Source organism: Trichomonas vaginalis, chromosome I (genome assembly GCF_026262505.1).
Source record: "Trichomonas vaginalis G3 chromosome I, whole genome shotgun sequence".
NCBI lineage: Eukaryota > Parabasalia > Trichomonadida > Trichomonadidae > Trichomonas > Trichomonas vaginalis.
The window spans coordinates 23,882,040-23,909,785 of record NC_067203.1 but is presented as its reverse complement, the minus strand read 5'-3'; the positions used below and the strand labels follow the sequence as shown (position 1 = coordinate 23,909,785).

The following is a 27,746-nucleotide window of genomic DNA, read 5'->3' as shown; positions in this document are numbered from 1 at the left end:
GTTTGCTAGTTTGTGAAAAAATTCAGATGACTCATTGAATTTAATTTAAATTTCAATAAAAATTATCGTAGTTCGAAATTTTTATCTTTAATAAATCAAAGCTTCTATTTGGTTTTACAACGAAAATAAAAAATTGACATTTTCGATTTGTTCATAAGAATATTTTTTACGTTAATTGGAAGCCATTTTTTAAACGTACACTTCATTCATCCAAACGCTCTATTTTTGCTAGCATTTCAAGTTAGGGTATTTTGTACTGAGGGAGATAATCGTTTTGTTAACTCAGTTGGTAAAATTCGAACTACTTTTTTCTCGATGCAATAAATCAAACTACAAGTTTACTAAATGAGTTTACAAATGTAAAGCATATCCCAATCCTTTACATTTGTAAACTCAGTTGGTAAAATTCGAACTACTTTTTTCTCGATGCAATAAATCAAACTACAAGTTTACTAAATGAGTTTACAAATGTAAAGCATATCCCAATCCTTTACATTTGTAAACTCAGTTGTAAAATTCGAACTACTTTTTTCTCGATGCAATAAATCAAACTACAAGTTTACTAAATGAGTTTACAAATGTAAAGCATATCCCAATCCTTTACATTTGTAAACTCAGTTGGTAAAATTCGAACTACTTTTTTCTCGATGCAAATAATATTATCTAAATTTCTGAAATACCAGGGTATATTTAAACTCCATCATATTTCTATTTAAACTTGCTAATATATTTTCCATTATCTAGTGTTTTTATTTTTTAATCTAATGACTTAATGAATTAAATGATTAAATTCATAATAAAATTGGATTATTAATCAATTTAGGAAGCTTTGGTTTACTCAAAAAAATTCATTTTACATCTTATAATGAAAAATTTGTAGTTTTTCATTTCAAATTTTGATTTTCAAATTTTTTTTGGAATTTTTTTTCGATAAAAATAATCCCTAATCATAATTATTTCTCAACACACTATTGTTTTTATAATAAATAATTTGTCAATTCAACGTTTTATCGAGTTTTAGTTTTTAATGGATGCAATCCTTTATAAATGAATATGATCCAATTCAAAAACGATAACTTTTCTGATCATAATTTAGATAAACTCTCCAAATACTCAGCATTAAAGAACAGTTCCTCCAATACTCACTTTCCATTCTTTGAAGATATTGCAGGAATTGATCTTTAAATTAATACCATTCTGAATACATGTTTCATATATGTAGGACATACAAAATTAAGATAGCTTAAAGAGTAATTTTTCCAGGATCTTCGAAAATTTGGAAGATCTTTGAAAAATTACTATTTAAGAGACTGTATTTATGCATCTTTGGCACTCAATAATGGAAATTTTGATATTAGTGCTCATTAAAGAGCAGTTTTTCCATGGTCTTCCATATCTTAGAAGATCTTGGATAAATTGCTCTCTAGGAGACTGTACTTATGTAATTTAGATGTCTAGTAGTAAGAGTGTAATCGATTCAGTACATTTAAGAGCAGTTTTTCTACGATCTTCTGAATCTTCGAAGATCTTGGTGAAATCACTCTTAATATTTAAATAATACATCAATATAAGTCGCATTAAGGCAAGTTTTGGGATGAAATATCATAAACATCTCGATGATTTACGTTTAAAAAAATGGCTTCCAATTAACGTAAAAAATATTCTTATGAACAAATCGAAAATGTCAATTTTTTATTTTCGTTGTAAAACCAAATAGAAGCTTTGATTTATTAAAGATAAAAATTTCGAACTACGATAATTTTTATTGAAATTTAAATTAAATTCAATGAGTCATCTGAATTTTTTCACAAACTAGCAAACAGTATCAGATTCTAATTTATTTCTCAAAAAAACCGACTACATGCGATATAGATATATAGGACATAACACTATTCAGGTTAATTACTATTTATTTGCACTTTTGCTAAATTATTTGAAATTAATAAAGCAATTTATGCTTTATGTTTTATAATATATATTATCTTCGCTAGTATTGATATAATGTATCATCTATTTGGCATAGTATTGCAAATTCAATATAATGCTTCAATTATTGTGTTTAAGTAGCAAACTACAGCTATTCAATTAAAATATAATCATTAACATTCTATTTATATTTAACTGATCTAATCAACATATGAATATACCGTAATTTGGAAAAGATAGAAATATCAAATCATTGGCAATATACGATAACATATATTTTTATCTCATTATATCATTATTAAAAATTATTTTCTATCATTCACTGAATGTATACATGATTAGCTTCTATATTTAGCAAAATGATATCTTAAATTTACTAACATACATAATCTAACTAAATATATTTCTTACACATTTATTAATAAACTTCATGATATATCTCATTCATTACCAATCGTTTTAGATAATGAGATACGTACTTGAAATAATCGTCACACGGAAATATTTTAAAATGCGCAAATTCAATTCAAAATAATCGTTTTTGCGCATTTTTTGCACCTACAGGATAACCCGTAATGAGCTGCATCGATACAAACCCAGAAACTAGAAAAGATGCTGCTTTTATTAAAAACTCCGTCTTAGAAGAAGCAACAACGCTTGATAAAGAACAGAAGATTGAGTTCGAAAAATTGTTCCAGGCAGGAATTCTTGATCAGGTTGAACATTTGATCAATAATCTTTTCCCTGTTGAACAAATTATGGAGAAACTCAACTTAGTAGTTCCACTGCCTCAATTTGTTGCTAGGAAGAACGAATTGTCTTTTAGAGCAGAAAAAAATGCCAATTAATTTCTTATATTCTCATTTTTGTTGCATGCTAAGATCAGTCATAATGTAAACCTCTCAATTTTATTGTCGTGGGAAGTATCTCAATTCCTTCAAAAAAATTGAAAAACTATTTAATTTTAAAAATATAATACTTTTAATCAGTTAATTAATTGGAGATATTTTTAAAAAATCACTTTTGATAATACTTTTGAGAACTTTAATTAAAAAAATATATTCAAAAATATCCAGGATATCAAGAGTGAATTGTTCCTTATGAGGTATATAGTTATGATGTATATATTTATAATGTATGCATCATAAGGAACAATTCCCTCCTTAAAACGAGAAAACTTGTTCGAAATTGTTTATCATTTCGAACAAGTTTTCTCGTTTTTAATAGGAAACTAAAGGCTATGAGGCACTGATTATATATTAGTGCCTCATAGCCTTTAGTTCCTAATAGATAGCTGGGGAACTTTCTCCAAATGATAAGTTATTCAGAGAAAGTTTCCCAGCTATCAAGAGGGAATTGTTCCTTATGAGGTATATAGTTATGATGTATACCTCATAAGGAACAATTCCCTCCTTAAAATCGTAGACATTTTTATACTTATTAATCAACCATTCAAAATCATATTCCTCTGAAAAGTTATTTTATTAAAAATTTAGAATTTTAATAAATATAGAGTTTGAATTTCATACAATACCTATATATTTTCAATAATGGAATTTGAAAACCATTCTCAAAAGTTCTCAGAAAACCTTTTTTTCATTAATTTTAAGAAATCTGAGTATTAAATTAAGTGATAAATTCGTTTGACACTACTTTAATTTTTAAATTCAAAAAATTATATGTGCTTCTTAAAATGACTCAAAAAAATTTTATTATAAAATAATATATAATATTAAAAATCCCACAACATTTTTTTACTTTACATAATCGTACTTCCTCGACGATTAATTTCCACTCAATTTCTATCGTTGACCGAACTTAGCATGCAACATTTTAACATCAATAATTACTTTTTTATTAAATATGCATCTTTTTATAATGGTAAATGATTTAGAAAAAGAATAAACATTTGGGAAAAAGAACAAACAAAAGCTTATTTGAATAAATATATATATCCTAACAAGTTAAAATTATAGTATAATAATATTTTTGAAATTGTTAAAAAAACTGAATAAACAAAGCGAGTATTTTGTGATCTAGTAGGCTGAACCTGAAGGGTCAGCTGATGGACTGCTATCTTCTGAATAATTTGGATGAGGAAGCTCTTTAAGAAATTTCTTGTAATTATTCACAGTATTATTAAAAATAGGATTCATAAAGAAGTCAGTTCCAATGGGTAAGTATTGTAATTTGAAGAAATATGCAAAAATATTAAAAATTATTGCCGATCCATTCAAGAAAGGAGATTGCAACCAGATATATAACATGCAATGCAAAAATAATGAATGTAGTGTATACGGCATTAAATTATAAATCCGGGAAATGAGACTTGGAATAATCAAAAGCCAATAAATCATGTAAACTTTAAAATTCGCTTTATTTTTCCTTCCACAATACCAAATTGTACGAACAAAAGCGCATGGAACTTGTATTACTGTCAATATGGTATTGAAGATTGCAGGATTCATTGCTAATGCTCAAATGAAAATGAACAAAATGACTAACTGTAGTATAAAGAAGCATTTTACATATAAATAATAAAGTTTTGTGCTTTAGAAATATGAATAATATGTCACTTTTTCAAATAACGTATCGATGGATCATCTTGCTCAGACAACATACTCAACAATCAATGACTTGAGAATCAAGAAACAGAATGCCATTGATGTCCTTGATTTTGAAACGGCTGAATCATATGAAAATCAAATTCAAACAGAAATTGCAAATTTTGCTAAATATCAGATGCAGGATGCTTTAACACAAGCCAAATTCCAAATAGAAAAGTACAGAAAGTATGCCGAAAAGAGATTAGAAGACGAAGCAGAAGAAAGTCGGAAAAATACTCAAATGATTTACTCAAAATACCAAGTTTTAGTCGAATCAACTGAGGAAAGACATATTTCCGAACTCATGGAAATAGAGCAAGATAGGACATATACTCTTATTACTGAATCTGAGCGAGATGTCGATGAACAAATCAAATTACTTGAAGAAGCCAAAGCAGAAGCAAAAGTTTGTCATTTCGATAAAGCAAAAGAGTTACGTCAGCAAGCACATGATGTTGCTAAAGAAGAACTTGAAAGAAGACGCGTTGAAACAGAAACGAAATTTGCCCAACTCAAAGAAACTACAATTCAAAATCAGAAGGATGAATTAGAAAAGATTACTAAAGACCATGAAACAGAAGTCAACGAAGAGCATACAAGACAAGAAAAACAGTTTGAAAATTCAATCAAAGAATTTATTGACGAATTCAAGATGATTGAAACAAAGTCCATTGCCAATTTCAATGCTGTAGCCACTAAGAATGTTAATCTTGCTGATATGGTTTCAGAAATCAAAGAAGTTACTCAAGAACAAATTAATTATTTCAAAGGCAAACAAAGAGTTGTTCCAGTGATGCAACAATACGAAAAGTTGAAGATTGGCACTACAAAACCTCCAAAAGTTGAATCCCCGAAGCCATCCATGGCCAAAACAACTGGAGCTTTTCCAAATGTCGCAGAAAGATCATTTAAAGCTCAGTCCGCTTTCTCGAAGACTACAAATAGCGCTAACAGATCAAGACCTATGTCTTCAATTGGTTTGCTATCGTTGAGACCAATGTCTAGAGCAAATAGGAAATAATTAATTAATTTTTTTTTTGTATGATTAAATATTTAAGGTTTGTATTTTGTTTTTTCTAACTCCTATTTAATATTTTATGTGCGATATCCAGCTTTATTGCCTACAATTATGCTTTGATGATTTCATTAAAATATGAAAATGGACTTGACATCTATTAGTTCGAGTCTCGCCTACAACAGATTTTAGTATTTTTATTGATACTCAAATGGCTGTCACTTTTAATTCGTTAGCGATGTCGGAAAAACCCAAGTTAACACCAAGCATGCGCGGCATCGAGATGGCTGTTTTTGAGCTTGACATTTCAGGCAAAGATGTTGCCGAAATACAAAATGAAAAGCCGTTAGATGAAATTAGAAAATTAACTGCATCGCAAAATCAAATTCAATCACTCGCATTTCTCGAGCATACTCCAAATCTTGTTGATCTTGATTTATCACAAAACCAGATTTCCGAAGGTGTTTCGAATTTCAGTTTATTAAAATTCATCCACTCAATCAATCTCAGTTCAAATCTTTTTGAGAACGTTAATGGATTCCCAACATTGAATACTTTAACTTACTTAGACTTATCTTCCAATCATCTTGCTTCTGCTGGAGATATTCCATCTCTTCCTTTCTTAAAGCATCTCAATCTTTCAAATAACTCAATTACAGCTCTAAATTTAGCTGTTATGCCATCCCTTCAAATTCTTAACTTGCAAGGAAATTTACTTGCAAAACTTGAGCTTCCAAACCTTCCTTCGATTAGAGAAATAGATGCTAGCCATAACTCTATCGAAACAATCGATCAATTTACAGAGGAATCACTTCCATATCTTTGGTCTCTTAATCTTAGATATAATCAACTCAAAACACCCGAAGAGCTTCACTCCTTTGAGAAGCTTCCATTATTATTCGATCTAAAGATAGAGAATAATCCACTTATTCAGGAAGATAAGAGCCATATTCCGCCAATTCTTGTTATTTTACCAACTCTCACAATATTAGATGGAGAGCAGGTAAATGCAAAGAACAAAGTTAAGGCTGAGCTCAGTGTTAAGAGCGAAACTATGTTGTAAAAAATAATAACTATTTAATTTTTGTTTTTGATTAATTCCGATGAGAAACGAGCATATTTCTGATGTAGCATAAGCATTAAAGATAAAATATATTTAGTTAAAACAAATAAAAAAAAATATTTTTATTAAAAATGTAATACAAATTGATTTGTTATGTGTATTTTCGTGATTTAATTACTTGCCTTGTCTTTGGGCTTGCTCCATTAAGAAGTCACGTCTTGATTGAAGATCTGGATGATCAACTTCTAAAAGTTTTGACATTGCGCCATCATAATCACGTCTTTCAATGAGGCTTTCTGCTTCATCGAGAATAGCTTTCTGCTCCTCTAAGGATCCCATACTTTAAAAAATGACACTTTTCAACGGTAGTGAAATGAAAATTTTATTCAGAAATTTTTGTTTTTAAGTTGATTTATAAATATCTCATACGAAGTATTTTTATGTTTTTGTTAAAATTTTGATCAGAAAGTTATAAGAAGTCGAATGGTCAGTTCTTCACAAAAAAATCGTTTATAATGCAACAACATTTATTTGATGATCAAGTTTTGATCTATTGATAAATTTTTTCTTTACATCAATTTAAATTTTAATCGCAATTTTTGTCACTTTTCAAAGGTCGAAGTTTGTATTATAAGCTTCTTCTTTTGGGTTGGCTGTTCCTTCTATAAACGTTTATTCGGATTGTCTCGATATGGTTGATGTTTATGAAGTATTAAACAGTTCGAATCACTTAAATATAACATTTAATAGAATTCCAACTTTCGCTCATCATTTATCTGGTATAAATTTCGATGATGTGTGAATCCATGCGCAATTTTGCTATCTAATTGCATTTTCAGATTTATTTTGCAGATGTCCTAACAAAAAATGATACTTTTTAGGAGATGATGATAAATTTCTCTTTTCAAGCAGTATCACTAAAAACTTAAAAGATTTTAACAGCAAAATCTTGCTCATCAAGTTGATATTAATATTAATCATGTTTTTCCTCTAGTGTAACGACTAATGATGACGATGAGGCTTTAATCGAAGAAATTCCTGAAGAATTACTGGAAATAAAAGCGCCAGTTAAAATTCACTATTTAGAGACTAAACAATGAAAGAGTCCGAAGAAAAACTTCTTCCTCAAAAAAAGAAGGATGAAAACAAATTTGCTGTTAATAGACCTCAATAACAGAAGGTTGAAGATAGCCTTCAAAAATCAGAAGATGATTTCAGAAGGTTTTGCAGAACAAAACAAAGAAGAATAAAATATTGAAATTAAATTGTTATTTTGTTATTAAATCATAAATTTTTGTTGTTATCTTGTTATTTTAAATAAAGTCAAGTTCAATATCAATAAACGAATAATTGTTCATTGATGTTATGAGTTCATAAGATTTCTGGTTTGTTTCGTACCACATAGTATGATTAACTTTGTGACCTCAATATTTTAAAATTGTACTTTATGAATTAAATTTTTTAATGAAACAATTACGTTGAAAACTCCCTGTTGTGATACTTTTGTATTAGAAAATAATAAGTTTACGGTGTTTATATTTCAAATTCGAACAGAAGAACATATAAATAAACCTTCTTCTTAGTAAAACAATACTAGCTTTCCAAGTCATATTATATTAATTTTTGATTTCTAAACTTAAATGTCGTTCATAGGGAAAGACGTAAATATAGAATGGAATCGAATTATATGGCTCTCAGATTCATAATTTTAGTTTTATAATTTTATGAATTCAATATACTGAGGGAAGGCGGTTTGTTCAAATGTGGCTCGTTTTTAATGGGCTGTATATGAAAATACTCAAGCTGGTATCTTCATAGACGATGAAAATATGATCGTGTACTTTAGTAATGATTTAACAATATAGTCAAAAAATAGCATAACTCTCATGTTTACTAACAAGATCTTTAGAGAATAGTAGTTGGTGAAGACTATCTTGACAATGATCGCATACTATTTACAACAGAACGCTGTGTACATGTTATTCTACGATTATCATGTGAGATCATCTACGGAAATTCCTCAACTGGAATATTTGCTTTTGCAGGAAGCAAAAATACTCTATTATCTGTCACATTTCTGCCAGGTTCTAGGCTTAAAACTATCGGTGAACATGCTTTCGATGGCTGCGCAAAACTTTCTTCGATTAATTTCACTAACTGTGAATTACTAACGGAAATCAAAGGAGCTGCCTTCAAGAATTGTGGACAGCTATCAGAAATTATACTTCCTAAATATTTGACTGAACTAGCAGATGGAGTTTTTCAAGGCACTGGTATTAGTTATTTAAATATTCCGAATTCAGTAACTCACTTCAGAACCTATTGCCTTGCTTATTGTGGACAATTGATCACATTAAATATCGAACCAGAATCACAATTAATTAGCATTGAGAATATGGCATTTATAAACACAGCTATATCAAGAATTTTCATTCCGAAGCTAGTTTCGAGTATTTCTATTAGGGCTCTAGGAGGAATACAAGGAATTGATGTTGATCCAGAAAATCAATACTATGCATCTGATGATAGTATATTATATACAAAAGGAAAAACCTCCTTTGTTTTACTATTCAGAAGAAATTTAACTTCATTCGTAGTTCCTGAAAATATAGAATCAATACCATCTAGATTTTTTCAAGGCACTATGTTGAATAATATAACATTCAATTCAAAATTAAAATCTATTGGGGAATTAGCATTTGCTGGCACAAATCTTGTTAATATTACCATATTAGAATTTCAGTATTTTCGGATTGTAAGTATCTAAACACGGTTATTATTGGTAGTGGTCTGACTTCAATCACTCGATTTCTATTCCATTCTTCTAAGATTTCAAGCATTACACTCACAGAAAATATCAAAAGCATAGGAATTTATGCATTTGGCGACTGCCCTAACTTAAAAAGTATCAGAATTCCGAAGAGTGTTACATCAATTGAAGGTTCAAGCCTCGATCCAGGTATCAAACTTGACTTTGAAGATGGCTCGCCATTTTATTGTGATAATCAAAGCCTTCTTTACAATGCTGCTCAAACGCAAATTTTTGCTCGAATCAGTAATCTAGAAAGCTATGAAATTCCTTCAACAGTTCAATCATTTTCATTTGGAGTTTTTGCTGGATACTCAGGTCTTAGAACAATTAATTTCAAACCAGATTCTCAATTAAGTTCAATAAGTTATGAATTATTTTCTGGTTGCATTAATCTTCAAGAATTTATTTTTCCAAATACCATTACTTCAATTGGTGTTAATGGTTTTCAGGGCTGTAATTCTTTGAGGGTTCTTTATTTACCAGATAATTTAATAGAAATTGCTAAATCTGGTTTTGCCAATTGTGAAGGTTTAACTGAAGTCCACTTCAAAAATGTAACAAAAATAAATGACGCTTTCGGTGGATGTACAGCTTTGGAAACGATAATTTTTGAAGGTACTCAAAGAACAATACTTTATAAGTCTTTCTCAGGATGCACAAATTTGAAGACTGTGATATTTAAAAATATAACATCAATAGGAGATATTAGCTTTTCTGAGTGCACTTCATTGAAATCATTGGATATCCCTCCTTCAATTGAAAGTATTTATGCAAATGCATTTGATAATTCAGGAATTGAAAACATCACTTTTTTAGGTGAGCCTCCAATCACAGTTATTAGCACAGATGCATTTAGTAATGCATACAAACTAAGTAACTTAATTCTTCCTCCTACAATTAAGATTATCAGTTCAAATGCATTTCAATGGACAAATATCACGACTTTCACAGTTCCACGTGATACACATACAATTTCAGAATATGGTTTGCATAATTGCGTTAATCTCAGCACATTCATCATTGAAAGTAATTCTTCATTAATGAATATAAAATTTGCCGCGTTTTCTGGTTGCAAATCACTTGCAAGCATCATTTGCAATGATAGCATGTACTTCACAGTTGATAATTTTGCTCTTTTCAATAAGAACAAAACACTTCTAGTCATATTCCCGCCTGGTTCTCAATGCAAGTTCTTCTTTATTCCGACAACGATCCGAGAGATTGGAGCGGGTGCATTTCTCGAATGTAAGAACCTTGTCAACATACTCATCCCAGACAACTCTGTTCAATACATTCGTCATTATGCATTCGCTGAGTGTACCTCTCTGACTCATATCAACATCCCTCTTTCAGTCATCGATATCCAACCAAGCACATTCTCTAACTGCATCAAGCTAATATGCGGTGTTGATGTTGAGAATAAGACAGAGGCATTCATCGATAATCTTTACAAAAAATGCTATCTGAATTTCAATGCTATACATGAATGTACATTTGTCACATGCAAGAAACCAGAGAACAATCGATATCGTACTCAGTGGGTTGTCTTTTCACTTACTGATGGCGGCTCACTTGGACTTTTCTAAACACATAAATTTATTATATCACTTCTATCTTTTTCATTGATATTTATACCATGTGATATAAGAAGTTCGGCTGTTTCTTTACTTTTATCATATGCTGCAATATGAAGAGCTGTAAGTACATTTTCACTTTTTAAATTGATATTTGCCCCATTTGAGCAGAAATATTCGCAAATAGATGGAATTTTGAGCATCATGGAATAAGCAAAGCTTCTTCTAATATCATTGTTTTGATTGAAATTAACTAATAATGAATCAATACTTTAAAATATTCAAGACAAAATTCATCAATAGCTAGATCCAAGTTATTCATTTATCAAGAATGTAGCATAATAAATGTTATGTGAATTAATTGCATATTTCATACATTTAAAGGATTTATATGATAAGGATTGACTATACTGAGTTAAAGTATCATAAAAAAGTTTCTTATTTATAACATAATCCATAACAATAAAACTTTTATTAAAAACAATTAATTTGAGGATTCTTCTTCCTGTTTCTGATTAAACTGCTGATATTCCTTTATTGCATTCTTAAGTTGTTGATTTGCTGCAATCAGTTCCTTCCTCTCTTTATCAGCTTTAACAAATTCTTGTTTCATAACTGTTAAAGCTTGTCTTAAAGTAGAAATAGAATTATTTAGATCTTCTCTTTCCTTGATATAGTTTGCATTGCACTCATCAATTGCATCGGCTCTATGTTGAAGAACTTCAATTCGAGTTTGAAGATCTCTAATAGTTTGATCTTTGGCTTCGAATTCTTTTTTATCTACAACTCTTACTTCTTTAGTTTGTGCAATGTTTAGAGAAATTGATTCTATTGTTGACTGCATTAAATGTAATTGTTGCGAAATCGTAAGATCATCAATATCATTTGTAATATTTTGAAATGATTCTGATAAGTCTGTACCAATTTCTTTTTCTTTCATTGTATTTTCTAAGCTTAGAAGTGAATGAAGTATTTCATTGCACATTTGTTTATTTTGTAAAGCAGAATTGTTCGTTTCTTGTAGAGTTTTATCTAATTCTTCTTTTTCTTGAATGATTTTTTCGTTTTCTGTTGTAAGACTTTGATTTTTCTTTTCTGATGTGATTAATTGTGATTTGAGGATTTCAATTTCTCTTGTGAATTTAAAAACTTTTTGATTCATTTCCTTTGAAGGAGATATTGAACTTGTTGTTAATGATTGAATGTATTTCATGCAATCTTCCCGAAATTTCGAGTGCGAAGCCTTAAAAACAGTTAATTCCGCAGTTAGATCACGGATTGTCTGATATAAATATGCATTTTCTGCCTCAAGAGTTGCGTTTCTGTCAACGATTTGTTGTATTTCTTCGTTCATTCTTGATAAAGCTTTTTTTATCGTTTACAATTTGAGAAAAAAACGAAAAACAACATCATCGAATTTTTATTTAACATATAGTTCTACTACAATTGTATATTAAGGGTTAATATGAATTTTCCTAATTCTCATTGATTTTAAGAGTGATATCATCAAATTTTAGCTATTTTCAAGCTTCAATATGGCATTAACTGGATTTTGAATGATTTATCTAGATGCAATATTACCGTAAGTCCGGATATCGCTTATTTGATGATTCGATCTTAACATTCATTAACAGAGAATCAAAATGTCCTATTTAGGAACAGTAATCTAACCATCCATGTGATATGCATATCTCAAGTTAATATAAGATCTTATTGAAAGAAATTGAAATTTTTTAAGGATATCTTTTTAAATAATCAAGGTTGTTAGTTTGGAATTGATAACAGCTAGTATATATATTGCAAATTCAGTGGTCCAAAAGTTGATCCAAAGAAATAATTAACAAAAAAAATTATTGTTGATGAAAATACTCAAGTCTAATGTAAGATTTTGTTAGTTATAAAATCATATTAAAAATTTATTGATGACAAAATAATATATAAAATTTTTAAGTTCATAACAATTCAATACACATAATATATAATCTCTATTCGAGTGAAATATCCTTATCCATTGCATACTCGCGTATCACGTCGTGTATTGTATGTATTTCTATAATTTCTCCTAACAAAGTATTAATTAATTCTTCTCCGTTGCCGGAAATAACCTGTTGGTGGGCCACTCTGAGTTCTTCTCTAATTTCATTCATCTTAAACGCGTTGTGACCAAGGACATTGTTACTATTCAGCGGATCTTGTATATACATTGCTGATGGAGTGTCCGGAGACAGCTTATTCTCTTCAGCGCGAGAAAAGAATTGCCCGCCTTCTGTAACGTCTATTCCTGTAAGCGTAAAATTAAATATATTTCCATAAAAATTGCAAAAACCAACTATAAGATCAGTAATATTATCTGGTTCGCCAGCGTATTGAACGTAAGCTAAAATCATTAACTGTAGTGTATAAGAACTTATTCCGCCTAAAAATGGTTGATCAAGTTTGTTTCTTCTCAGCATTGCCTTCAAAAATATTTGTGCTGGAAGAATGCATGGTATAGTTCTAAATATTTCTCTAATTGTCTGTACACATAATGGTCCGTGCAATTCATCAAAAGATATATCGATAGAAATGCCTGGATTGGTCATGAATTTAAGCACAGGTACTTTTGCTTGCGGAAGGGGATTAAATCCATCTAAAGCAAACTCTGCAAGTGAAGTCTGTAGTTGTTGCATTATATTAACAGGATTGCATGGAATTGGGTAGTAGAAAATTGCAAAATCTATATCGGCGTTTGGAAGGAATGTACCACTCATGCAGCTACCGCATGGTAAAACGATTAATTTATTATCTTTAGGGCATGGCAATGATTTCTTAATTTTATCACAAATTTGGTCAACTATATACTGTCTAACGTTTACATCTGCTTTTGTAGGAATCAATTGTTTGATAAATTTTACTAATTGTTCATGAAACTTACTTAATACAGGATCACTTGGCGGAGGACGTTCTAGATATGCAAGACCTTCCTCGGGAAATGGTATTACTTTATTTTGCGATAAAGTTTTGTCTGCCCACTGGAAAAATTGCATCAAGAACGAATGACAAGGATAATGGGTAAAAAAATTGCCCTTTCTCATGATGCAGGATAATTTTATCTATTTTTTATTTATGAAAATACATGTGATTTGTCATCCCGGAATTCACGAAAATAATTTATTTTTGAATGATTCAATTGGATGAGATTCCTTTGACCACAAATGGATGATGTGCTATTGAATAATGTGATTACCTATCTCTATTGATCTATACCATTCAGCCTCGCATTGATTCTGTGCTCAATAAAAAAAATATTTAATACAATTAGTCAAAGGAGTTAATCTATATATCAATCTACATGATGCGTGAATGAAATTATTTACATTGGATTCATTCATTATATTGTTAAATATCGTAATAAGGAAGTCATTATTCATATTGTATAGAATGTCAATCAATATTATTTTTGATAGTAATGTTGTTTATATAAAGTTTTTTGATTTATTATCGTTGATAGCAAAAATAAAATTTTGATCAAATGGATTTCAGCATAATCTTGACAATATTACTCATTAGTTAGATAGTTCTCTAATATATTAGCGATAAATGAAAAAATGAACAACATAACAATTTTTTATTACAATAATAAACACAACTAAAGATAAAATCTCATGTATGCATTGATCCCATTATTTCTTGATGATCTCTAATGGAACAGAAGCAATGGTTTGAAGAATATTTGAATATTTTTCTTTATTTTTATTAGATGGATAAGCAAGCTTGAAATTGGCATATTTCTTATCTGATTTTAAGAATTGTGCTTGGTAATTTTCGATTTGTGGATTATTTTGTATAAATTCCAGCCAAATTGTTTCTCCATAAGAAATATCAGTTGTTCCAGTTGTTTTTGCATCTGTTTTCTTCCACCAGTTTCTTCTGGAATCAAAAATATGTTGGATTTCCGGAATCGGAAGAGCTGCAAGGATTCCGTCGCGAACAAACTTGACTTTGAGTAGGTATTCTTGTATATTAATGTGTGATGATGAAATAACTGGTTCAATTTTGTTCAAATAAAATTTCCAATTTGTATCCATGAGAAAATCAAATTGTAGCAATTGGAAATTGTGACTATATGGATAACTTTCCGTATTATATGGTTTAAAGTACGGATAACACAATAATATCGAAGAAACAACGATTCTATGAAGATTATCCCATAATTTTGCTTCTTTGATAGAGTATTCGTTTTCAATACGCTCAAAAAGTTCGGATAATGGTTGGAATCTACTGTTTTTATCAATTGTATCGTTATAAAGTTCTTCATTTGTGTTGCAATAATGTACAATGCCGTCTCTGTAAACAAATATTGCTAATGGTGATACTGATGCGATTAAAACAAATGCAGAAATTTTAATTTCTTGACAATCGATACTTATGCTATTTATCTTCTTTTGGCCAATTGCAGAGTCATCACTCATGATTATATAATCTGGTGGATTAAAAAGAATTTGTCCTGGCTCATTGTTTTTTGGGTCAGATCTGTAAATAAATTTATCTCGACCGTTTTTCTTTATTTTCTTCATGAAATCCATATTTTGGTATGGTAAAACGTAAGTGGGAGGTAAATAATCATAAATATCTGGAAGAATTCTAGAAAATTTTTGATATAATCTTGAAAAAACAGAGCCTGAATATAATATTCCTATTCCTGTGATTTGGTTTGTGACAGCATATAATGATCTACTTGCTAATGATTTATTTAAAAAGTTATAACTCGGTTCAACCCAATTAACCATTGCATTCGAGTCAGTGAATGAATAAGGCAGTCCTGCCTCTCTTAGAGCATCAAGAACAATAGAACTTAATTTTGCATTGACTCTAGCTCGAATGTGTGACATTATTAGAAAATTTGAAAGAAAAATAATCGCTTGAAAAAAGGTTTTCTAAAATTAGCAAAAATAATAACCACTCATAAGATAGATTAAGAATTTCCTGATTTCAGAGAAAACTTATTTCAAATTTTTTATTGATTGGAAGTTCATATGTTTATGGGTCACAACTAGTTCATCTTAGCCACACTATAGTTAATTTACAAAGATTCAGGTTAGATTTCTATAAAAAAGGAAATATTCAGCAAATGATAGATGGCTAATGTAAATATATGAATAAGTTCAAAGATTTCATTAATGTCATGCATAAATATTGGAGTAATTAACAAAAAGGTAGCTTTATGTAATTTATATTATATAATACCCTTTAATTTTCTTTAGCACGCTCTTGAAGTTGATTAACTGATGCGAATTGAATCTTGTTGTCTTCCTGGAATTTCTGGATTTCTTTTTCCTTAAGTTCAACATTTTGGGTGTATTGAGCAACAGCCTCCTTCAAGTTTTCTATCTGTTCTTTGAGTGTTGGGCGAACTTCTCCAACTGTGCTCTGAACGAGTACTTCACCGACAAGGCGGAAGCATTTACGTCCTGGTTCAAGATTGGCGATTGTTTCTAAAACACGCTCGTGCCGCTGGAGATCTAATTCAAGTTGAATTTCCTTAGCTTGGAGCTCCTTGAGCTCTTGTCTAAGGTATGAAAAGCGTTCGCCAAGTGACATAGTCATTTATTTTTGGTGACGGTTTAAAATTTTTGTTTTAAGTCCGAAACATTATATTTGTATTCTACTATTAACAAAAAGCTGATTTTGTTGATTATTTTCATAAGTAGCTGGGCGAGGATTTCACTCGACCATTCTATTTTTAACTCTAATTTAGTAATACGAATATACTCTCTATGATGTAAATGATATGTCAGTAAAAAATAACTGGTTCTTTATTTTCATTTTGTTCAAATATATCCAATATCTGAAATATGAGTATTTGATATAAAAGCACTATGAAATTACTATAGACTCAACCAACTTATATCAGTTCTTTATATGATGGCTGGTGATTTCATACTTTTGATGATTCTATATTTTCAATATCATCTAATTTGTATCATGCATTTAGAATGCATATAAGAAAGTCCGAAAATATTTGAATATAATATTTACAAAAACAAATAACATATAAAATCAAATTATTCTGTTAATTTCATCAAAATAGTTGGAAATACTTGATATATTTGTCGATATAGTATTTTAGCATTTCCGTCTTTAGTTGCAAGTAGCTTGCAAAACTCTTTCAATGAGCTATAAAATGAATTTCTGTTTTTCTCAACATCGCGTGGTAAAATTGTGGCCTCTTCAACTGTTGTCATGAGCATATATAATTTATCTCTTAATGATCTGTTGGCAGCTGAAATCCAACAACTTTCAATTATATCTGTTGAATTCTTCTCGAATGCTTTAACAATTTCAGCAAATTCCTTCGCCTTCTTGATCTTATCCATAACTATAGCTGTTTTAGAAACTATTGACAAGTTGAAATACATTGAAATTGTATTACACAAAGCAAGCATTTCAAATAAAAGAACTCCCTGAGAAAATCCTTTTTCATACCTTCCTACACGAGATATTGCAAATTGTGCACGTCTAACTCTTAACAACAAAGCAGATGCAGCTTCATAAACATCATTGAAATTTGATGTGAATAAAACACATGAAATTCCCTGCGGCTCGTATCTTAAACGAGAACCTTCTCCGCCAAATTCGAGGTATTTAAGATCAGGACATTTCCTTCCAATGTAGTCATGGAGTATAAGAGGTAATCTTTTCTCAGCATTTGCTGAATTTTCAAGTAGAACTGTTGCGAAATCTCCTCTCCTGAAAAGAACAAAATCAACTGCATCATTAAGTCTTGAAATGATTTTTTCATGATCAATGAATAAAGTCATCATATGAGAATTCGAAATTTCTGAAGCCTTTTTAACTAAAGCATCAAAGTTTTCTGCTTCAATATCAAGTTCTATGTTCTCTTCCCATTGGCGAACGAAATTCAAGCAAAGTCCTGATGAAAAAACATTTCCAACAGATGATTTCAACATTGATTTTGGAACTTCTAATTCTGACAAGTAATAAAGATCACTCCACCATTCTCCTGGTGTTGTTGCCTTTGCCCTTGTCTTTACGAAGAATTCGCCGAATGGATCATCAACTCTTCCCTTTGTAGACCAATCAATGCTCATTTTCTCTATTACTTCAAATGCTGCATTTCTAAATTTGTTTGCAACTATTTTAATTAATTCATCTCCATGTTTTTCGATTTCCATTAAGCGGTTTACAAGAATACCGCCACTTTCGAGTTTGATTGTATTAATGATAATTGCTGCTGACTTAATTATATCGATTTGCCTGTTGTTTAAGAGAAAAAGAAACTGAGAAATTGTGAGATCAGAATACATTTGTTCAATTGACGAAATGTATAGTAAATAGTCAACTAATAGACTTTTGAGAACAGCACTGATCTTAATTTGGGTGAGACAACGACGTCTTTCAATATAATCGCGAATCATTTTTACCATTGATCCGATTTGAGAAACAATTTGAGCAGGAATGTATAAATTTGGTGGTATTTTTTCTAAAAGAACGAACCTCTCTCTTGAATCGCTCCATTCAAAAGATCTGCAATTCACTCCTTGTAAAACGTATATGAAACTTAATGGAATTTCATGCTCGTCGGTAAATAGTTGCGGTTGTTGTTCTTTATTTTCTGATTTTTGAGTAAAGTGATAAAGAAATTGAAATAATTGTGGAGATCTAATAAGATTTTTAGCTAAAAAGTCGACATCTTTCTTTAAATTTTGTACTTGCTGCTCTTCACCTTTAGATTTTGTAATTTTCATCCATTCTTTTAAATAAAATGTATTATTTTTTGCTGAAATCGTATTTGGGTATGATTTGATTATATCAATAGCATTTCGTAATGCTTTTAAATCACCAGGTCTATACTTTGCGACTAGTTTGCTTATTAAAAATGACGGATCTAGGCTTTTATTCATGGAATTAATTCTAAAATCTCGAAAAATTAAACGTTAATTCAAAATAAATTGAGGATTTTGTCTGCAATTCTAGTGAGTATCCCTTTTATTCTTAAAGTCGAATGTAAACTTGAAGCATCTACTCCTTATATTCAGGTTATTTTTGAATAAAATCAAGTTTATCACTAATACAATATTCCAAATCTTGCTATTTTCAATTTTTTAATGAAAATGAACTCTACATGTATCTTATTTCATATATGTAATGTATTTGTAAATCTAAATATTGCTGAATTGAATTCAAATGAATAATTCAATATAATATTGAAATTACCTCAGCCCTAAAACCTTCTTATTTTCTCGATTAAAAAATGTTTATGAGGAATACATCTTCAATGATCATTAATTCCTCTAAAATAATTTTAACATTTAAAAATAATCTAAATTTATTATAATATTGTTGCATGCTAAGTTCGGTCAACGATAGAAATTGAGTGGAAATTAATCGTCGAGGAAGTACGATTATGTAAAGTAAAAAAATGTTGTGGGATTTTTAATATTATATATTATTTTATAATAAATTTTTTTTGAGTCATTTTAAGAAGCACATATAATTTTTTGAATTTAAAAATTAAAGTAGTGTCAAACGAATTTAACACTTAATTTAATACTCAGATTTCTTAAAATTAATGAAAAAAAGGTTTTCTGAGAACTTTTGAGAATGGTTTTCAAATTCCATTATTGAAAATATATAGGTATTGTATGAAATTCAAACTCTATATTTATTAAAATTCTAAATTTTTAATAAAATAACTTTTCAGAGGAATATGATTTTGAATGGTTGATTAATAAGTATAAAAATGTCTACGATTTTAAGGAGGGAATTGTTCCTTATGAGGTATACTGTTGTAAACAGAAATTCATCAAAAGTGACACCTCAGAAAAGCTAAAATATTGAATTTTTGGATTTATCAACTATTGGTATTCTGCTGTTAAATTTGCATATGTAGTTTCTGTTGAATAATTACCTAAACTAATGCAAGGGATGTTCTCTTCGCATTTTATTGATTTATGATTTACTACAGTATCATACCAAAATGAGATTTGGTTAAAACTTTCTTCAAATTTCTCTCCATATCTTTCAAGAAGAGTCGGCAATTTTGAAAATAGGCTTATTCCCATTCCTATTTGGTTACCTCTAATCTGAATTCCTGCTGCATTCAATACAGTTGGCAATAAATCAAATACAGTAAAATTTCTTTCATGAGTTCTTTTCGCCTTTCTTTTTGAATTTAGAATAACATTATATGATTTTTTGACGTAATTATGTTCTTTTGCCATTTTCTTGAAATTCTTATCTCTTGAGATATGATCACCGTAAATCAAAAACACTGTGTTGTTATACCATTCTTGCGTCTGCGCCCATTCCAAGAAACTTTTAAGCTGACGATCTGCGCATTCTATTGATTTAGTAGCTGGATCACTTTGAGTATTGGGACATAAGCTGCAGATATGACCTGGTTCATGTGTATCCAATGTACACATAAATGCCATGAAAGGTTGATGTGTATCCGAAAGATATTTGAGTTCTTTTTTGAAAAACTTATAAATATGCTTATCTTCAATCCATTGAGTAGTACCCATAATTTCTCTGTTTGAGAATATGCGTTGGAAATGATGCAAATCAAATACATGGCCATATCCAAAATCTCCTTTTCCTGTACCAAATGTTGCTGATGTAATATATCCATTTAATTCCAATAGTTCGCCCAAGCAATTAAGATTATTCAAAAAACCATCATAATGATCATTCCACTGGTTCTTTCCCATATAAGGAACGCCACATAAAGCACCGAATGCACTTGCAAGTGTAAAATCAAGACGAGGAGGAATTGACATTCCACCAAGATCCGGATATTTCATATGCGAAAAGTGAACATTCACTTTATCTAATGCCAATTCTTCCATAAATGGAATTATTTCTCTATCAAAGCAACCACCAACAGTTTCATGAAAAACAACTGTATCAAGAGATTCAAGAGAAAGATAAATTATATTTTTCTTATGTTTAGGGAAAGTTAATAATTCGTTTTCAGGAACAACTAAGTTATCAAAAAGAAGTGAGTTTGGATCTGATCCGGGTACTGGTTTGACAAGAATAGAATAAATGTAAAATGCAGATATAAGATAAAACAAAGGAAGTATTCGAAATGAAATTCTGAAAGATTTTGAAAAGTGTTTTATTTGGAATTCATGTTGCGTGTAATAATGAATCGAATACATAAATAATGCTGATGGTATGATACATGGTAATGCATAGTTTAATATAAATGAGAAAATAATTGGAAAATTATTTGCATATTCATTACCTTGACCAATTAATTGATAAAATTGATCCTCATATAATGATCCAACAGAATCATAAACGTTTTTGAAAAAAGCTATTACAATTGTAAGAATGGAAGAAATTACAATTGACTCGATATGAATGTATCTATAGTATATCTCTTGGATTTTTGATTGATTGGCTTTAGCAGGCGGATTTGGCGAGCTAGTTACGAAATATCCAAGAAATCCGAAAAAAAAATTAAAAAATAAAGCTAGCCATTTTGAATAGTTGGAAACAAGGAACATATCTTTGAATGGTAAGATAGAAAAAAATGTTAGACTCCATGTTATTTGAGTAATCAAATTGAAAATTGATATTAGAAATCGCTTAATTTTGAAAAGCCAGCATGCATCACTATGACATAATGATGTGAAAGCAAAAATATTTATCGGCATAACGTAGTACCAAATGAACGAAGAGAGGAATCCTAACATGTGAACAGTCAATTTTTGTCGGCTTTTTCATTTCTGGTTTTTGAGAGAAGTCATACAATTAATTATATGAGGAGTGTGGTAGAATTTACGAAAAAGTGACAATAGAAAAGTGACACTTAACCTTAATTTTTCAAACACTATTTTTGATTGTATTTTGTTATTTATATATTTATATATATAAATATATTTATATATGTATATTTATATATGTATATTTATATATGTATATTTATATATGTATATTTATATATGTATATTTATATATGTATATTTATATATGTATATTTATATATGTATATTTATATATGTATATTTATATATGTATATTTATATATGTATATTTATATATGTATATTTATATATGTATATTTATATATGTATATTTATATATGTATATTTATATATGTATATTTATATATGTATATTTATATATGTATATTTATATATGTATATTTATATATGTATATTTATATATGTATATTTATATATGTATATTTATATATGTATATATTTATATATGTATATTTATATATGTATATTTATATATGTATATATATATGTATATTTATATATGTATATTTATATATGTATATTTATATATGTATATTTATATATGTATATTTATATATGTATATTTATATATGTATATTTATATATGTATATTTATATATGTATATTTATATATGTATATTTATATATGTATATTTATATATGTATATTTATATATGTATATTTATATATGTATATTTATATATGTATATTTATATATGTATATTTATATATGTATATTTATATATGTATATTTATATATGTATATTTATATATGTATATTTATATATGTATATTTATATATGTATATTTATATATGTATATTTATATATGTATATTTATATATGTATATTTATATATGTATATTTATATATGTATATTTATATATGTATATTTATATATGTATATTTATATATGTATATTTATATATGTATATTTATATATGTATATTTATATATGTATATTTATATATGTATATTTATATATGTATATTTATATATGTATATATTTATATATGTATATTTATATATGTATATTTATATATGTATATTTATATATGTATATATTTATATATGTATATATTTATATATGTATATATTTAAAAGACGGTGGTTCACCAACATGATTATGAAAATGATGTCCATTTACAAATCTGTATTGATTAGATTTCATTTCAAAGGTAAAGTTAGCACTACAACTTCCCCATCTACAGTAATGTCTAATAATTGTTACTCCATCTGAATTCAAATGCGAATCTTTCCGATAATTGCAGTTAGCACGCATCTCTGCTTGAACTCCATATTGAAGATAATGAATGAAATCAATATATTGTTTTGTATCAGCAAGGGGTGCAGGAACGGATTGATTCATTTAAAAAATGAAAAAAGTGAGAATTGTAAATAATTAAGGTTAATATTGAATAAATAATACATCAAACTAGTTTTAGAGTTGATAGTAAGAAGCGAAGAACACTACCAGTAAGATACAGCAGTAGTAGCTGCTTCATGCTGCATTGAGTATTGTTGAATAATTTGAAGTAGTGGTTTTTGAAATCAGCACCCCTATGAGAGCGCTGGCGACCGAAACACCACTAGTAAGATTGTGTATTAGAAACTGCTTCATGCTGTGTTGAGTAAGCTTCGATGTCTTTGTAGGATAGCTTTCTGAGAGCGAAACAAGATAGTGTTGAAAAAAAATTTTGAAAATCTGAGAGACTGTGCAAGAGCCAACGACCAAAACACTACCAGTAAGATACAGCAGTAGTAGCTGCTTCATGCTGCATTGAGTATTGTTGAATAATTTGAAGTAGTGGTTTTTGAAATCAGCACCCCTATGAGAGCGCTGGCGACCGAAACACCACTAGTAAGATTGTGTATTAGAAACTGCTTCATGCTGTGTTGAGTAAGCTTCGATGTCTTTGTAGGATAGCTTTCTGAGAGCGAAACAAGATAGTGTTGAAAAAAAAATTTTGAAAATCTGAGAGACTGTGCAAGAGCCAACGACCAAAACACTACCAGTAAGATACAGCAGTAGTAGCTGCTTCATGCTGCATTGAGTATTGTTGAATAATTTGAAGTAGTGGTTTTTGAAATCAGCACCCCTATGAGAGCGCTGGCGACCGAAACACCACTAGTAAGATTGTGTATTAGAAACTACTTCATGCTGTGTTGAGTAAGCTTCGATGTCTTTGTAGGATAGCTTTCTGAGAGCGAAACAAGATAGTGTTGAAAAAAAATTTTGAAAATCTGAGAGACTGTGCAAGAGCCAACGACCAAAACACTACCAGTAAGATACAGCAGTAGTAGCTGCTTCATGCTGCATTGAGTATTGTTGAATAATTTGAAGTAGTGGTTTTTGAAATCAGCACCCTATGAGAGCGCTGGCGACCGAAACACCACTAGTAAGATTGTGTATTAGAAACTGCTTCATGCTGTGTTGAGTAAACTTCGATATCTTTATCAGACCACCTTTAAATTAACCACTCACATTCTCACTGTGGTCCATCTAAAATTTGTAAACTTTATGACATAAAATTATATTATATGCAGGATCCCACCTATTACTTAATCTTTTTGGAATAAATGTTTTATAATATTTATCGATTGATTGTAATTTTTTGTATAAAAAAGTTTTTTATTTATATTAAAAATATATTCGGTTAATGATATTATCTTATAATTTGTAAATAAATCTAGTAATAAAATAACTTTAATAGTTGGTGTCACTTTTTCGAAAATTCTGGTTTTTTCTCCTAACATGTGAACAGTCAATTTTTGTCGGCCTTTTCATTTCTGGTTTTTGAGAGAAGTCATACAATTAATTATATGAGTTCTTCTCAAAAAGTCGATTTCTGCCAATACGATAAAACAACAAAGAATCATAAAACAGGCATACACAAAGGATGAGATAATACAATTTTTCGGATTTAACTTCTCGGAATCACATTTCAAGGTTTTGAAGCACCAGTACTTCCCAGAAAGGCGAAATCTTCGACTCGATGAACTTGTCATCGAGTTATATTCCAGTGTTGTTCCTTCATTCCTGATTAAGTTGCAAATTAAAGGTCTGAATTCAGAGAGAAGTGTTAAAGTTATCAAAAAAGTCACAAGAGATTTCGAAGAAATGACACAATTTAAAAAAGTCGAATGCATCAGTATGCTTGAAGCTGTTCAGAAAGGTCTGAAAAATGATACACTTGATCCCAACATTGTTTACTCAACATTAAAAATATTATTGCAAAGAAAACATTTGATTTAATAAACATTTAATTTATTATAATTAATTTTTTATTACAGTATAGTAAAAAATGCTATAAATAAATTATTATATTTTATTAAAATGTGACTTTTAATAGTAAGTGAATAAAATAAATCAGGAATTAGGAAAGAAATAAGGTTAATTAAAAATAATGAAAATTACAAGTTTAAGGTTAATAAAAAGTGACAATGGGCGAGTTTGTCCCCCACTCTTCTTTGCAATAATATTTTTAATGTTGAGTAAACAATGTTGGGATCAAGTGTATCATTTTTCAGACCTTTCTGAACAGCTTCAAGCATACTGATGCATTCGACTTTTTTAAATTGTGTCATTTCTTCGAAATCTCTTGTGACTTTTTTGATAACTTTAACACTTCTCTCTGAATTCAGACCTTTAATTTGCAACTTAATCAGGAATGAAGGAACAACACTGGAATATAACTCGATGACAAGTTCATCGAGTCGAAGATTTCGCCTTTCTGGGAAGTACTGGTGCTTCAAAACCTTGAAATGTGATTCTGAGATGTTGTTTGTTCCATCTCCTTCATTTCTATAGCGAAGCATCCACCTGTCAAGATGATGGCGCCACTGTCGGTCAAAGTATTCACGGGCAGCAGGTTCCTCATTTAAAATTTCTTCTAAATTGTTGTAAACTTCATCAGGATCAATTTCTTCCTCTTCAGAACCAAAGACCAATAACTTCATTAAGTTATAGAAAGTTTCGAAGTTGGAACGATCTTGAAACTTTTCAGCCTTTCTCATGACAGCGCGCAACACATGAACGCCACACCAAATGATCTGGCATAAGGGGATGGCTGTTTCAACAGCATTTGTGATTTGAGGTGCGCAGTCCATTGAAAAATAAGATGGTTCGCGATTGATGGAGCCAAAATATGCTGTGAGACAAACTTGTATATTTTCACTTGTGTCGGGCCAAACGAAAAAATACAAAAACGGAAAAACAATTGATTCCGCGAATTTGCCAGTGACGGCATAAAATGGTATGCGAGAGCGCAAGAGCTTATAAGTGGAATCAATGTGATAAATTTGTATTTGATGTGAAAAAGCATTTGCTTCGAATGGGGCGTAATAGAAAATCATACGATCTGGCTCGTGAATAAACTCGATGAGATCATCCGGAGAATGACTCTTAACCATGTCGACAAAAATTGTAAGAGATGTAACATCATCCGCTGAGAAACGGGTATTGATTGCATGAAGGCGTTTAGAAAACTTTTTTAAAGCATCTGTAGATTGTTGAAACATTTCCGGAATGATCCCACTATCAAATGGGATATTAAGATCTTTGAAACACCTTAATTGTGCGTAAACACGGTCTTGATTTGATTCAAAATATCTTGTTAAATAAGATCTATAAAAATATAGGGTGTCCAAAGGTGCGTTTAGCACAGCGCTCTATATGAGACTATTAAAGGAGATATATGCTGATTATAAATATATAATAAAAAATATGAATATATGTATATGATGAGTATGTTGTATTTTGGCGCCATGCCGGGATATAAAATGAATTTTGAGACAAGAGGCGGTTTCGCGGGAAATTTTGGCGGGATTTTTTTCATTTTTTTAATGAATCATAAAGAAAACATCCTCGCTCTTGCAAAAAAATGCAAAGACTGTAAAAAAATCTACGAGACATTGGTAAAATGCTTCGGTATGGATGCTCCTAGCTATTCCACTGTAACGTATCATGTTAGGATGTATCACTTCATGAACAAAAAGGCGCCCATCATAAAAATTGACAAAAAATCGCCGGATCAAAGAAAAATCAAAGCAATTCTTCAAGCGCTAGATGAAGACCCAAGAGCATCACTCAGAAGGATAGAGGAGATGACAAAGATACCACGTACAACAGTCAGTTATTATTTGCACAATTATTTGAACTACAAACTAGCGTATACACGTTGGGTTCCGCACAACCTTAATTCAGTTCAAAAAAAATCTAGAGTCCAATCTTCGAAAGAGCTCCTCTCTATATTGGGTGCGTATCAATCCAAGAAGTTTCGCTTTTTAGTAGCAGGGGACGAGTCTTGGTTTCAATATGCAACAGAAGCCAAAATCATGTGGATCCCGAAGGATGAAAATCCGCAAACATTCCCGAAGAAAAAAATTGACACACCAATGATGATGTTGTCGGTTTTTGGGGCGTGAATGGCATCATCGCAATTGATATTCTTCAAAAACCTAATACGATGAATGCTCAGTATCTAATTGACAATGTTCTTACTCAAATTATCAATTCTGATGAGTTTGAGAAATCCAAACAACAAAAACAAAAGTTTGCAATTCATTTTGATAATTCAAGAGTTCACAAAAGTCATAAGGTAATGAATTACTTGGTGGAAAACAATGTCAAAGTTGTTCCAAACCCAATTTATTCACCTGATATTGCACCTCTGACTTTTATTTATTCGGCACGCTAAAAAGAGAGCTGAAGGACGCGAATTCGCGAGTCCAGATGATCTTGAAAATTTTGTAAGAGAGCAATTTGAGCAATTTTCTCATGATGATTTAAAGCGTGTCTTTCAAGCCTGGATCGATCGCTGCGAACGCGTGATTGAATCCAATGGTGATTATATTTAAATAAACTTTATATATATGTAACTTGTTTATTTCTATTCGCAGTATTCAGGTTTGTGCTAAACACACCTTTGGACACCCTATATGATGTAATTTGTTGTGATTTGTTTGGAAAAGGGGCAGAATGATTGTGGGTGT

General features: G+C 29.9%; 11 protein-coding genes and 1 pseudogene across 12 annotated transcripts, besides 10 other annotated features; 4 read left to right on the top strand and 8 right to left on the bottom strand.

Moving 5' to 3' along the window:
* Positions 1-273: 273 nt before the first annotated feature.
* Positions 274-666: a mobile genetic element.
* A 577-nt stretch (positions 667-1,243) lies between these two features.
* Positions 1,244-1,550: a mobile genetic element.
* Positions 1,551-2,501: 951 nt separating this feature from the next.
* TVAGG3_1040100 (uncharacterized protein) lies at positions 2,502-2,774 on the top strand (the record flags this gene model as incomplete). The annotated part of the gene is made up of 1 exon (XM_001313371.1): positions 2,502-2,774. One exon carries the CDS (start codon positions 2,502-2,504, stop codon positions 2,772-2,774), a length of 273 nt encoding a protein of 90 aa, XP_001313372.1.
* A 448-nt stretch (positions 2,775-3,222) lies between these two features.
* Positions 3,223-3,335: a mobile genetic element.
* Positions 3,336-4,468: 1,133 nt separating this feature from the next.
* TVAGG3_1040080 (uncharacterized protein) lies at positions 4,469-5,595 on the top strand (the record flags this gene model as incomplete). Its single annotated transcript, XM_001313370.1, has 1 exon — positions 4,522-5,553. One exon carries the CDS (start codon positions 4,522-4,524, stop codon positions 5,551-5,553), a length of 1,032 nt encoding a protein of 343 aa, XP_001313371.1.
* Positions 5,596-5,758: 163 nt separating this feature from the next.
* TVAGG3_1040070 (uncharacterized protein) lies at positions 5,759-6,610 on the top strand (the record flags this gene model as incomplete). Its single annotated transcript, XM_001313369.1, has 1 exon — positions 5,759-6,610. One exon carries the CDS (start codon positions 5,759-5,761, stop codon positions 6,608-6,610), a length of 852 nt encoding a protein of 283 aa, XP_001313370.1.
* Positions 6,611-6,681: 71 nt separating this feature from the next.
* On the bottom strand, positions 6,682-6,964 carry TVAGG3_1040060 (uncharacterized protein; the record flags this gene model as incomplete). The annotated part of the gene is made up of 1 exon (XM_001313368.2): positions 6,785-6,949. One exon carries the CDS (start codon positions 6,947-6,949, stop codon positions 6,785-6,787), a length of 165 nt encoding a protein of 54 aa, XP_001313369.1.
* Positions 6,965-10,583: 3,619 nt separating this feature from the next.
* Positions 10,584-11,199, bottom strand: TVAGG3_1040050 (spectrin binding; the record flags this gene model as incomplete). The annotated part of the gene is made up of 1 exon (XM_001313366.1): positions 11,005-11,199. The coding sequence occupies one exon, from the start codon at positions 11,197-11,199 to the stop codon at positions 11,005-11,007; it is 195 nt and encodes a 64-aa protein (XP_001313367.1).
* Positions 11,200-11,403: 204 nt separating this feature from the next.
* TVAGG3_1040040 (uncharacterized protein) lies at positions 11,404-12,404 on the bottom strand (the record flags this gene model as incomplete). The annotated part of the gene is made up of 1 exon (XM_001313365.1): positions 11,481-12,350. One exon carries the CDS (start codon positions 12,348-12,350, stop codon positions 11,481-11,483), a length of 870 nt encoding a protein of 289 aa, XP_001313366.1.
* Positions 12,405-12,703: 299 nt separating this feature from the next.
* TVAGG3_1040030 (polynucleotide adenylyltransferase protein) lies at positions 12,704-14,345 on the bottom strand (the record flags this gene model as incomplete). Its single annotated transcript, XM_001313364.1, has 1 exon — positions 12,982-14,022. The coding sequence occupies one exon, from the start codon at positions 14,020-14,022 to the stop codon at positions 12,982-12,984; it is 1,041 nt and encodes a 346-aa protein (XP_001313365.1).
* A 239-nt stretch (positions 14,346-14,584) lies between these two features.
* On the bottom strand, positions 14,585-15,867 carry TVAGG3_1040020 (protein polyglycylation; the record flags this gene model as incomplete). The annotated part of the gene is made up of 1 exon (XM_001313363.1): positions 14,659-15,867. One exon carries the CDS (start codon positions 15,865-15,867, stop codon positions 14,659-14,661), a length of 1,209 nt encoding a protein of 402 aa, XP_001313364.1.
* A 328-nt stretch (positions 15,868-16,195) lies between these two features.
* Positions 16,196-16,597, bottom strand: TVAGG3_1040010 (protein binding involved in protein folding; the record flags this gene model as incomplete). The annotated part of the gene is made up of 1 exon (XM_001313362.2): positions 16,226-16,582. The coding sequence occupies one exon, from the start codon at positions 16,580-16,582 to the stop codon at positions 16,226-16,228; it is 357 nt and encodes a 118-aa protein (XP_001313363.1).
* Positions 16,598-17,040: 443 nt separating this feature from the next.
* On the bottom strand, positions 17,041-18,900 carry TVAGG3_1040000 (microtubule nucleation by interphase microtubule organizing center; the record flags this gene model as incomplete). Its single annotated transcript, XM_001313361.1, has 1 exon — positions 17,041-18,900. One exon carries the CDS (start codon positions 18,898-18,900, stop codon positions 17,041-17,043), a length of 1,860 nt encoding a protein of 619 aa, XP_001313362.1.
* An 883-nt stretch (positions 18,901-19,783) lies between these two features.
* Positions 19,784-19,821: a mobile genetic element.
* A 33-nt stretch (positions 19,822-19,854) lies between these two features.
* Positions 19,855-20,847, bottom strand: TVAGG3_1039980 (sulfatase family; the record flags this gene model as incomplete). The annotated part of the gene is made up of 1 exon (XM_001313360.1): positions 19,855-20,847. One exon carries the CDS (start codon positions 20,845-20,847, stop codon positions 19,855-19,857), a length of 993 nt encoding a protein of 330 aa, XP_001313361.1.
* A 3,831-nt stretch (positions 20,848-24,678) lies between these two features.
* Positions 24,679-25,219: a mobile genetic element.
* Positions 25,220-26,390: a mobile genetic element.
* Positions 26,391-26,418: a terminal%2Cinverted (terminal inverted repeat of Mariner transposon ID:TVAGG3_1039930).
* Positions 26,391-27,691: a mobile genetic element.
* Positions 26,487-27,611, top strand: TVAGG3_1039940 (annotated as a pseudogene). The gene has a single exon. A coding segment is annotated over exon 1 (1,125 nt).
* Positions 27,664-27,691: a terminal%2Cinverted (terminal inverted repeat of Mariner transposon ID:TVAGG3_1039930).
* Positions 27,692-27,746: part of a mobile genetic element that runs on past the window's edge.